This window comes from Sinohyriopsis cumingii, chromosome 9 (assembly GCF_028554795.1).
Source record: "Sinohyriopsis cumingii isolate HCF-2022 chromosome 9, ASM2855479v2, whole genome shotgun sequence".
In the NCBI taxonomy this organism is placed as follows: domain Eukaryota; kingdom Metazoa; phylum Mollusca; class Bivalvia; order Unionida; family Unionidae; genus Sinohyriopsis; species Sinohyriopsis cumingii.
In genome coordinates this window covers 79,127,254-79,140,637 of record NC_142969.1, presented here as the reverse complement: position 1 = coordinate 79,140,637, position 13,384 = coordinate 79,127,254, and the positions used below count along the sequence as shown (strand labels likewise).

Below are 13,384 nucleotides of genomic sequence, written 5' to 3'. Positions count from 1 at the left end.
ACTCCAGGCTGTATCAATATGCTGTAGTCTGGGCTGTATCAGTATGCTGTAGTCTGAGCTGTATCATTATGCTGTAGTCTGGGCTGTATCAATGTGATGTAGTCTGGGCTGTATCAGTATGATGTAGTATGGGCTGTATCAGTGTGATGTAATTTGGGCTGTATCCGTATGCTGTAGTCTGGGCTGTATCAGTATGCTGTAGTCTGGACTGTATTAATATGATATAGTTTGAGGTGTATCAATACGCTATCATTTGATGATTTCCTACCAGTCAGATTATTGTTAGAAGAATTTGTTCTAAAAACTGAAACACACATACCCATGTTTGATTTTACACCTATGTGCAGAACAGGTGTTATTATGTACTATCAGATATTTTGTGTCCTCTATTGTCATACAGTGAAATATCAGCCTTGTTGTTGCATTGTTGTGGTTTGTGATTTCAGGGTGGATCAGCTGAGGCAGACAAAGAGGAATATAAACACACACGCATGCAGGACAACTACAACTTCATATGGCAAAAGGACAAAAAGCAGCAACTGGCTGCATCTGAAAATGATGGAGATGATTCCAACACAGCAAAAGAAATCAAAAAATAAACTTTTTGACAGTGAATGTGAGTTCTTGATTGCATTTAAAAACCAAGGGCTTTCTATGTGATATAATTTTTGTCATTTCCATACTGTTGGAATACGTTTTTATACAGCCACCAGAAGTGAATTATGTTAAGATGCTATCCGTTTGTCTTTCTGCCCATCAATCTTTCTGTGACCAATTTCATTTCTGCACATAAGCTTGTCCACTGTCATCAGTTACCAAACCTTTTGGATAGCATATACTTGGGCTAAAGAAGAATCCTGTAAATTCTGATGTCAAAAAGTCTTAAGGCCAACGTCATTATGACTCAAAGAAAAAAAATGGTTTCTACACAGTTACTTGAGTTCTCTACCATATGTAGTTACCAAACATTATAGATAGCATGTACTTGCATTAGAAAAGAATCCTGTTGCTTTTGGGGTCAAAAAGTCAAAGGTCTAAGTCATTGTGACTGAAGAAAAATGGTTTCTTGACAATAAATCAAAGTCTTCGTTATATACAGCTATCAAATTTTGTGGCTGACACACATAGGCAAGAAAGAACTCTATGATGAAAGGTCATGATCACTTACTGATAGAAGAAAATTGTTTCAACACAATAACTTGAGTTGTCAGTCATCATTGCTTATCATAATTTGTTGGTGGCTTGCACTTGGAGCAAGAAAAAACCATATTAATTTCAGGGTCAAAAGTTCAAAGGCAAGGATGACTGATTGAAGGAAAAACAATGGTTCATGCAGAGTAACTTCAGTTTTCAATCCTCTTTGGTCACCAAACTTTGTTGATGGTTTATGGTTGGGGATAAGGAAGAACCCTATCAGTTTTAAGTTCAAAAGGTCAAAAGTCAAGGTCATTGAGACCAAAAGAAGGAAAATGGTTTTTAAACAGCAACATTCATTCTGCTTCACAGATCTGACCAAATTGGGTAGATGGCTTACACTTGGGATAAGCAAGAAGCTTATTGAATGTTTTTGTGTCCAAATGTGAGAGGTCATGGTCACTGAGAGAAGAAAATGGTTTCCACACAATAGTGTTGGTTCTAGGTCACCTATATGAAAGTTAGTGGATGGGTTAAACTTGAGGTCAGAAAGGAGCCTGTTGATTTTGGGATCAAAAGTTTGATATCAATGTGACTTTTTCTGCATATAAATTTCAGTTGGCTTCATAGAGGACTGTTAAACATGTGATTGGCATATGATGTGCCACTTAAAATACTCTTGTTCATACCTTTTGATTGCTGTAATCACTGTATAAAAGGCTAGTCATCAATACAAAACTTAAGGAACATTACATTTAATAACTGTGTACATTATGTTATGTGCTACTTTTGTATTGGGTTTTCTTTTACTGGTGCTAGTCCCCCAATTCAAGGACATTATTCCCGCCTCCAATTATTAATTGAAGATCTTGAATGAAAAAGCAACATGATCTCATGCTAATGCTCTAATCAGCTGCTAACAATTGGAATATCTTCTTTCTTTTCCTTGAAATCCTTGCATCTGTATACATGTCTCTTAGTTGTCAAATGGCATTAATTTTTTCTTTGTAGCATTACTTAATTTCTTCGTGTATTGTTTTCTTGTATCTTTGCCCAATTTTGTTCATTTTTAGGGTTTCGAGTCCATTGGTAACAAAAGGTTGCCTCTTGTGTTTCAGCCTTCAGATAGTAACAGTTGTAAGTATTTCCTACCATTTTGCTGTTCTGGTTAATTGATGTATTTATATATTTTCCTTCAGCCTTCATAATGCCTCGAGGTGTTGGAAAATGTGGGTATAAAAATACAGTGTGGGGCAATCACACCATCTGTCATGCATGCACAACATCTGTACATATAGATGGTTGCTATGTTTGTTGTTTGTGATCCAGTGAAGTTTGGGCCTCGGCAGAAAGTCACCATGCTTATAGGGCAAAGGAAAAGGGTCCTACCTCTTTCTCTTCAACTTAGGAAGACTCTTTCTTTTCCCAAGAGGAGGCTATGGCACTAAATAATGTATGAAAATTTCTTATAACTACAATATTTCCAGATGTACAGAAGTTGCCTGCTTTAGTGAGAGAGTTCGGTCAGCACTTCCTGTTGAACAGAAGATGCCCTGCTTCAATGGTTGAGATATCCAGAATTTGGAGATGACTTGTTCTACAAATGGGAGAGCTCAGTGGGAGGGATCTTTGGTACTTCCAGGCATAGGGGAGTCACCAGATACCAAACTTGCCTTCCTAATTCTAGTGAAGCACACCTGTCATCCTATAATAGTAGACCTTTAATGTGCCTGATGTTTCAGTCAAGTTTACAGAAAAGAGACCCACTAGTTATGTTTACATCATCTGGCTGGTCATTGCCTGGTGACTTGGCAAGTACTAAAGTCTGGTTACTGGGCACCAGTCACCAGAATATGGGTCTTGTGATAGTGATAGAAGGTCTGTCATCAAGTTTTGATCTAAATCAGTTGGCTTCCTGTCTTCAGACCAGGTACATGTACCACATTTTGACCCCCAGTCTAGAAGATGACATTGGTTCATTAACCAGCTTTCTTTATGTTTGCATTCAGTCCTTATGAGGAATGGACTTCAAGATTTGAGAACCAGTCTGAGGGAAGGTATTGCGTAGATGCCTCTGTTCTTTTGATGTTTCCTTCAACCCATTTGAAGCTTGAGTATTCTGCTGATGGTGAGTTGGCTACTAGCTTTACCATAACCTTGCATGCAGTCTTCTTTGATCTTTGGAAGAAGGAATCCTTTTTGTCCAGCAGCCTTGCAAATACTGTTAGAGGCCATGGCTAAGATATCCAAAAGGCACTGTCATGTATGTGGCACTTTCTGCAGAGCTTGTTCACATCTGGAGGAATGCAGCTTTGGAAACATTCAGAATTTGCTGTATCACAATACAAATATTTTACAGGGTGTCTCTCTAAATGCAGAGACAACATTCAGAGGGATAATTAGTACAGTTGCCTCACATGATTTAAGAGATCAGCAACACCAGTGCTAGACATCACTATAAACTGCCACACTACAGACATAATGATATGACTGGAAAAAATTTGAAGCTACATTAAAAATCCAAATCACACACACACACAGTATGCAGTATTGGCCCTCCTAAATCAGTGAAGAAATCAGTCTCAGTTTAAAATATCTTTGTGTCCATGATAACAAGGCTGTAGGAGGGACCCATGGAGGAAGCCTCCCCCTTACCCAAGAATGGAGGCAGTGCCCTGAGGCAGCCACACCCTCTTATGCAAAGTCTTCCCCTCCCAAAGTCCCAGTAAGTCCCAGTTTTAGCCACTTTACAACAGTCTGGTTGGACCTCTAAAATGATGTGTGGGTCTGTTCCATATTAAGAGAGGATTACTGGTTTTGCTTCAGAGATCCACCACTTCTTTCAAGGTCCCCCATTCTGGTTTTGCTCCACTTCTTTCAAGGTCCCCCATTCTGGTTTTGTTGCTCCACTTCTTTCAATGTCCCCCATTCTGGTTTTGCTCCACTTCTTGCAAGGTCCCCCATTCTGGTTTTGCTCCACATCTTTCAAGCTCCCCCATTCTGGTTTTGCTCCACATCTTTCAAGGTCCCCCATTCTGGTCAAAACTGGTATACTCACTTTGGAGCAAGGGTGCAGCAGAGTGGTTGAGGTGCATAAGTCTAGGATTTTATTCCTGGCTTTTCTTAGTTTTAAAGAGAAGGGGAAAGGTGAAATCCATCAGGCAGAATTTTTGTGTAGTCATAATAGATCTCCAGGATGCTTATCTTCACATCCCCATCTTTCAAGCCCATGGGAAATTCCTGCAGTTTTGTCTGAGACATTGAGATCTTTTAGTTTTGGGCTCTTACTTTGAGCCTGCATCAGAGCGATGACTGTGCTCGTGTCTCATTTTGGGTTCTCATCCTCCAGTAAATCAACGGCTGGTTGATGCACAATGTCGTCGGACATTCCCTTCTGAGAGATTTGTCTCTTGTGAGATGGTGACTTTACCCAATCTCAGATCAAAAGGAAGATTTTATCCTTTCTCAGAATTTATTTTCTTGGTGATAAATTTTCTCACCTATGAAGAAATGGCCACACTAGTTTAATAGAATATCAGATCCTGGTTTTTCTAAAGGAAGAACACATTGTCCTTGTCAGTATTGTGTTGCAGTATGTGCAATGAATAAAATACTCCCTCTTCCTACTGCACTTTACAAATTCAGACTCCACCATCAACCAGAAGTTGAGAAATTTAGTTTTGCTGGGCTTTGCTTCTTTCACAGATGGTTTGTTAGCTTTCCAACAACCAAAGTAATCATTATATTGCATTTTATGTATGGAGTAAAATCTAACTTCAGTGAAACATTGCCTCTAAACACAAACTAGCCATATGCCATTTGGCTTAAACATTAGGCAGAAAAGGGAAATAACTTTTATTTCTCCAACATGCTTCTCATTCATTTACCAAATGAACTGGGGTTTTCCACATCCTGTACTTTACCTATGAAAATTAGCTTTAACTGCCCCCACCCCCCAGCAGAGATTAAAGGATTCACAACACAAAATCATCTGAGTTATTGTAAGTCATTTGTGGTACTGACCATGTTACCTATGGAGGGGGCATGTTGTGCTGTGATTACAGTCAAACCAAGATGATTTCCTTCTTTTATCTGAAGATTTTTTTTTAAAAGAACTAAGTATTGAAATATTTTTAAGAAACATATCCCATGTTCCCGCTTTACATTAAATGGTTGGTCCCCAGGTTATAAGTGGAGTGGCTGTTGTTCATCTCTTTACCTTTTTATAATGTCCATTTACCTTTTGATAATGACAATTACACTGCATAAACTGCCCTATGGCAAATAGCATTCCAAGAGCTTTAGAAACGACTGTTCATGGCCCTGCTTTATATATACTCCAGGCTTCGAGGTTGCAGGAATACATTATGGTATCTAGAAAGGTCTCTCTCTCTTCCAAGGATTTACTGGCAATCATGTCTTTATAAACATGGCCATATCATGCATTTTGGAACCAGCAATCATGTTTTAAGAATGACACATCATACTCTGGAGGACAGGCGATCTATGTTGATAAGGAGAATACGTTTTTTTTTTTGCTATAAGATTTTTCTTCTGTGAGTATTTGAATTTGTTGTTGATGAGTGTTTTGCTTTTGTTTTCATTGCTTCATTGAATGAATATATATATATATATATATATATATATATATATATATATATATATATATATATATATATATATATATATATATATAAATATATATATATATATATCTCTGTGTGTGTGTGTGTAGATAGAAATAACATATAATACTATATATTCTTACTGATGATTCCAAATGCAAACAACATAGACCCTAATCTGCCATTACATAATGCACTGGTGTATCAGGGTCTATGTTGGTCTGCTGATTACTCTAAGAAGCTACATAAACCCAGATCTGCCAGCACATTGTATGTAGGCAGATCTGGGTCTGTACAATTTACAGTTGGACTCATCAGCAAGTATATACAGTACTTCCTAAAATAAGTCATGACATTATGACCTTTTATTATGTATTAGTGCGTAAATATGAACCACTTCATTCACAGATATATTATTGACATCATTTGCAGTATGTGTATTACATGTATATTATTGACATCATTTGCAGTATGTGTATTACAGAGAGCAAATCACACAAAATGTTATGTCTCTGGTATATTAAAAGTACCAGATTTTCACAAATTCACTTACACTAAAATATTATCAATCACAGCTCCTTGTATGCATCTTTACAAAACAGGCAAAACTGTTTCATGTAGGATGGATTCTCTATTTGTCTATTTGTTTTCCTATTGGACAGATTCTATATTTTTTTATTATTGGACAGATTTTTTTTTTTTTTAATATTGGACAGATTCTCATTTTTATTAATATTGGTCAGATTCTTTGTTCAGCATTTTGAAAGAATTCAAGATACAGAACTTCTGAAGTAATTCAGGTTAATTAAAGTTAATTGTTGAAAACAGTAGCCTGCTTTATCTGACACATGGCCATCAATACTAACAGTGGAAGGACCATCACTCAAAAACCACTCAACAGAATTTGACTAAACTTGACAAAAATATTCTTGGTATGACATCATGACAGTTTGTTACTAATGGTGCCACTCTGCCATGCAGCATGTCTGCTTTTACTGAAATAATACATCTTCTAAACCGGGCCAGCACCAGACTATCTGGCACCCTAGGCAAAGTTAGATTCTGGCACCCTCCCCCCAGGAAAATATCAATTTCAAAATTTATAAACAATAAATTTTTTTAAAAAATTCAACATTGAGCACAGACCAAGGGTAATTTTTAAATTTAAAAAAAAATTACCCCTCTGTGCTCAAATGTCAGGACAAGAACACACACACACACACACACAAAAAAAAGACTACTTGATACTATTTTATTTGCAAAATTAAGATAAGAATAAACAAACATAAAGACAGACATTTAAATACCCAACACAGGCCATTTCTTTCCTTGTTTATACCATTAAAATAAGGAGTTACCCCCCTCAATTTGGTTTCTGCGGCAAACTGAAGGTTTCATATATGCATGATTCAACGGAAAAACTCGTGGCCTATAAAAACACGCAAATGTAATTACGTCCTGAAAGTTTCGTATACACGCAATTTTCACTCATTTTGCTTGTTTCGGTCAGACTGAATCTACCCGATTATTTGTCCCTGTATGAAATAAACCAGGATAAAAAATGACCCTCAATAAAACTGAAATTTATTTATTTATTTTTCAAAACTGTTGTTGATTTTGGGAAATGCGCCCCCTAAAATCAGCGCCCTAGGTGGCTGCCTAGTTTGCCTATATGGTAGCGACGGCCCTGCTTCTAAATGACTTCCTCAATAAGTTCTCAGCAGAGGTCAACCAAATTTATGAGAAAGCATGTTGCTATGGAGTCCTTATTTATACAAGTGATGTAGATCTGTCCTTGAATAGGACCACAGTTACTTAAGATAGAGGAATCTTTAAAATCAGTATGTTTGTCTGTCCACACCTCAGTTTAAAGGTTTTATACTTAAGGAATATGGTCAGTTTCTCAAGATACAGGTGACAGTAAGTCATGTTACTTGGTTTGTGGCTACACCTCAGTGTGTACAGTATTAGGGACGGGCTAGATAGGCAGGCCATATCTAACTTCCTTTATGGTAATTTGCCGTCAGATTTGGCGAACAACAATAACAATGAGACAAACTTCCAACAACTATTTTCATACCTAATCAATAGAATTTATATAAACTTTCATGCAAAGCATACCTAATCAATAGAATTTCTATAAACTTTCATGTAAAGCATATCTAATTAATAGAATTTATATAAGCTTTCATGCAAAGCATACCTAATCAATAGAATTTATATAAACTTTCATGTAAAGCATACCTAATTAATAGAATTTATATAAGCTTTCATGTAAAGCCTACCTAATCAATTGAATTTATATAAGCTTTCACATAAAGCATACCTAATCAATAGAATTTATATAAGCTTTCACGTAAAGCCTACCTAATCAATTGAATTTATATAAGCTTTCGTGTAAAGCATACCTAATCAATAGAATTTATATAAGCTTTCATGTAAAGCCTACCTAATCAATAGAATTTATATAAGCTTTCATGTAAAGCATACCTAATCAGTAGAATTTATATAAGCTTTCATGTAAAGCATACTGCTAACCCCCATTTTCTTGACCAGCTGCTCTCATATTTTGCTCTTAGGCAAGTATCTGACAGGTGGACCCACCTAGACCTCCTGTTCAGTCACATTGTTATTTGGTCACATTTTGTTGTTGAATACAAGCTTTGGTTATTTCTGAAAGAGAGGGGTTAGAGGACAAATCAAAATATTGTCAGCCGCATGGATGTTAAAAAGACTATTCTATTTTCCCTACAGCACATATAGTTAATGCATCATCCTGAATTTGTAATGATTTCTTGGTTCCCTGAGTGGCTGAGTTGTCTCAGGTGCTTGCCTGACATTTCACCTCTGTCCATGTCGATTCAAGTCTCAGGCTTGGTCAACAGGAATACATGTTTATGTGAGAAAGCTTGCCAGTAACTTCTTGTTTGTGAATGGTTCCTCCCAGGTTCTTCCACCAGATATACTGGCCATCATGTATAGCCTATCATGCGACTGCTCTGGTGGCCTATTGGTTAAAGTGTCCACCTCGGATGTGGGAGGTCGTGGGTTCGATCACTGGGCCAAGTCATACCAAAGAATTAGAAAAATGGTACTAACAGCTGCCTCGCTAGGCGCTCATCATTAAGAGGTTAGTGTTAGGACTGGTCGACCTGGTGTCAGGATGATGTGACTGGGTGAGACATCATGCTACATGTCTGCGGTATTATGCCCCAGTGCTAGACATCACTATAAACTGTAGCACCGCAGACATCATAGCGATATGACTGAAAACTTGTTAAAGTTATGTTAAAAATCCAAATCACACACACACACATAGCCTATCATGCACAGAAAATGGTGTTAAAGCCACAAATAAATCACCTCATGGCATAATTGAAAACCTTTGTCCACTCTGATCGGTAAGGCTACTGTTGGAAGTCAGATAAATTTTCAGAATGGATCATCAGTTTCTGCTAACTGATTGCTGATTGATTAATAATCAGTGTTCACATAACATCTTGGAAAAATATGGAGGACTATTTTTCAGTTAGCCTGAAGACTGAAAATTTGGAAATGGTCAACTTCATCCGGAATAGATCTCATAAATTGTAACAATTGAATTGGGCATTTCACTAAAAGTGACCTATGCTTGACCAGGTTGATTAGCCAGAGCAGTGCTTAGAGAGGTTGTCTGCTCTATTGAGGAAGTTGCAATATTTTTATCAGCATGTGGTTTTATTGTTAAATTTATCATATACATTCGCTTACAAGTCAGCTCTAATTGCAAACTGCATAGATTCAAATATGTTGCTTAATACACAGGTAGATATGGATATATACGGCTTGTTAAAAGTAATCAGTTGAACAAACAACATTGACCCTGATCTTTTTGCATATTATGCAGTGGCAGATCAGTGTCCTTGTTGGCAGTAGGACCTGTCTTATAAGTGAATATACGTGGTTATTGAATGAATATATATATATATATATATATATATATATATATAGTCTTGTATTTGATCACATTGTTTTATTCATACATGAAATTTATGTTAATGCTGCATTTCATATTTGTAATTGTTAGTCATTTTATGTGCAATGCTTATTTAAGAAAATATTTATCATAAACATTGTATCATTGTATATTAAGGTAATTTAATTTCCTAATTTTTGAATGTATATCTTTCAAAACTATAGTTTTGATATTTAAATTACTTTCAATTTGATGTGTAGTCTGCGATGTAAAAAATTTAAAAGATATGCAGAAATATGGATTTTCTGTATGGGTTTAATTATTTTGACTATGTTTGTAATTTATGTATTATAGTGTTTGGCAGGGTCAGAGTTGTCAGATGTATAGATAGATCCTGGTGTGACGATATATGAGAAGAGTTATGGTGACTTCTTTCAGGTTTACATTTGTATTTGTGTGGTTCTTACTAGTATTCATTGCCTTTTATTTTATTGTATTTAATCAGATAGGAAATTATCATGTGATAATTATAATTGATATGTGTTCGTTTATTTTACCTACTCAAATAAAATAAATTTTTGATGAATAATTAACGTTCCAGGGTAAATTTTGTCTATCAAAAGCACAGTAGTTTTCATTCTGTTCCATGTATCGTCCATACCCTGCCACAGTAGTTATCATTCTATACTATTTATCTTCCATACCCTGTCACAGTAGTTATCATTCTATACTATGTATCTTCCATACCCTGTCACAGTAGTTATCATTCTGTACTGTGTATCTTCCATACCCTGTCATAGTAGTTATCATTCTGTACTGTGCATCTTCCATACCCAGTCACAGTAGTTATCATTCTGTACTGTGTCTTCCATACCCTGTCACAGTAGTTATCATTCTGAGCTGTTTATCTTTCATACCCTGCCACAGCTTTGACTTCTCAGAATGTGCCAAAACATTGGTGAATTACAGCTGTTTGTCAGAATATTAACAGTGCCCACAAAAATCAAGAATATTCTGTACCAGATCATCGATAAATAGGATATCTCACAAGAATATTCTGTACCAGATCATCGATAAATAGGATATCTCACAAGAATATTCTGTACCAGATCATCGATAAATAGGATATCTCACAAGGAAATGAAGACCATGCTGTAGAACTTTATTATACAAATATTCCGTTTTGTTAATTTTATCTTGTTCCAGATCATCGATAAATAGGATATCTCACAAGAATATTCTGTACCAGATCATCGATAAATAGGGTATCTCACAAGGAAATGAAGACCATGCTGTAGAACTTTATTATACAAATATTCCGTTTTGTTAATTTTATCTTGTTCAGTTTCTGTTTCATTAGGTTCACCTTTATCCATATTTTGGCAAACCCAGGAATGGATGACTGAAGAATTAGTTTTAATAGAGATTCACAATATGTGGTCCATTACCAACTGAACTGAAGGGATGTAAAATTAAATGTGTCTGAACTGTAAAAATCTAATATAGTTCCATGTATATGTTCAGGCATAGAATGTAAACATAGATCCAGTTGAATGTTTCACCCCTTGACATGGAATTGCATCCTAAACTTCTAAATGAGTGCTTTCCACTCTGCCAAACTGTTCATATAAATATTTTTCTTTTGGCATAATGTCCATTTCAGGCAGACCGCTCCAGTGGCCTAGTGGTTAGAGCATCCGCCTTGGATGTGGGAAGTCATGGGTTCGAACCCTAGTCAAGTCATACCAAAGACTTCTAAAAATGGTACTAACAGCTGCCTCGCTAGGTGCTCACCATTAAGAGGTTAGTATTATTACTGGTCAGTCTGGTGTCAGGATAATGTGACAGGGTGGGACATCAAGTTACGTGTCTGCGGCATAATGCCCCAGTGCTAGACATCACTACAAACTGCCACACTGCTGACATTGTAGTGAAATGGCTGGAAAATTGTTAAAGCTACATTAAAAATCTAAATCACTCACACTCACACACACACACACACACACACACCATTTCAGGCAGCCATAGCTTTCTACTTGAATCAAAAAGAAATATAAATGCAAAAATGTTTCGATGTTTTGTAAACATGGGCCATTACATCACTGCCAGCCTACACCATAATCTATGAAACAAAATGATGCAGTTTATAACTTGACTGTATGAGAGGTACAAGAATATTTTTAGATATATCTTACATTTGAATTGATGGTAGCAGAAAGAAGAATTTTGTGTAGCCTTATTTCTTCTTCAAATATATTACCCAATCATAATACCATAGGAGAACTACTCGTGCCTCACAAATCCAGACCTCCCAGGCTAAAACATTTTAGCTACAAACCATAAAGTTACCTGCTAACCTAGGTATCAGTTAGCTAGAGTGATCTCCCCTTGATACCGGGATTGGCATCAATCTGATGAAATTGTCAGTTGCTACATACATTCATACATAGCATGATCTCTGCAGACAGAGGGGCCCTGCAAAATCCATACAAACAGTTTGGATGTTTTCTATCAAGAAACAAGTTGGAGGAGTTTCATCTTTGAAGGGAACTATCCTTATAAATTTCCAACTTTTCTGTTCTTACTATCATCCACAACCAAGTTACTTTTCGGTATTACCCAGGCCCGGCCCTAGGATGTGCGGGGCCCAAGGCAGCAAAAGCGAAGAGCAGGGCCCCAAGCAAAAAAAAATTGCTTTGCAAGAAAGCACAGGTCCCAAGGTGGTGGCCTCATTCACCTTGCCATAGGGCTAGGCCTGGTGTTACCAATTTGCTGTCTTCACACACATAGGTGCCTTTGGTACATATGTGCATGGGCCATGATAGCGACCCCTCACAATGCTATAACTATATTGATGAGTGCAGGCTTGGTGTACATTATAGAAATCTCATTTAATATTGCTGTATAATTTCATCTGTCTGGATGCATACAGGCAAGTTTTCTACATTGTCATAGCATCCACTTTATAGTTATATACAGAATGCTTCACTGATTTTAGCTGTGTAGAATATCTTTGATCATTTCCTACAGGTAATATTGTTTCATAATGGATATTGTAGCATCTACTTAGTATCAATAATGATGCTTCAGTGCCTTTATTATGTGCAGGTTTTGTGTGTGCTATAGAAAACTCATTTATCTTACTGTATAACTTCTGCTATGGTCAGATACTTACAGGTAAGTTTTCTATACATAGTAGACACATAGCGACAAGCTGATACATGTAGTCCTATAGGTGATACTTCAGTGATTTTGTCTGTTTAAGCAGTTAAAAATTAGCCTTCCAACATGTATCTTATTACTAAAATAATTATTTGGCATCCAGATTGTATGTGTATTTTTTATAAGCGATGCTTAAGTGATTTTACCTGTATAGGCAGTCAAAATTGGCCTTCATACAGGGATGTTATTACTGGAAATAATTATTTTGTTATCCATATCTTATGTGTGTTTATTATAAATGATGCTTTAGTGATTTTATCTGTACAGGCAATCAAAAATTGGCCATCCTACAAGTAAATTAATATTAGAACTGATTATTTAGCATCCACTTAGTATTAATAGTGACACTCTAATTTTCTATGTGTACAGGTCATGTTTGCCATTTTACAGGTATTTATCATAGTTACTCCGCTTAAACATTCCAAAGTTCATGAAGCAGGACACATGC

At 36.4% G+C, this 13,384-nt stretch overlaps 1 protein-coding gene across 1 annotated transcript in view; it reads left to right on the top strand.

Moving 5' to 3' along the window:
* LOC149792083 (protein OS-9-like) overlaps positions 1-10,303 on the top strand; it is a 116,186-nt gene extending 105,883 nt beyond the window's left edge. The window contains exon 16 of the mRNA XM_089970593.1: positions 447-10,303. Coding sequence (XP_089826719.1) covers positions 447-599 — 153 coding nt within the window. The 3' untranslated portion in view covers positions 600-10,303. The remainder of the gene's footprint in view (positions 1-446) is intronic.
* Positions 10,304-13,384: the final 3,081 nt, after the last annotated feature.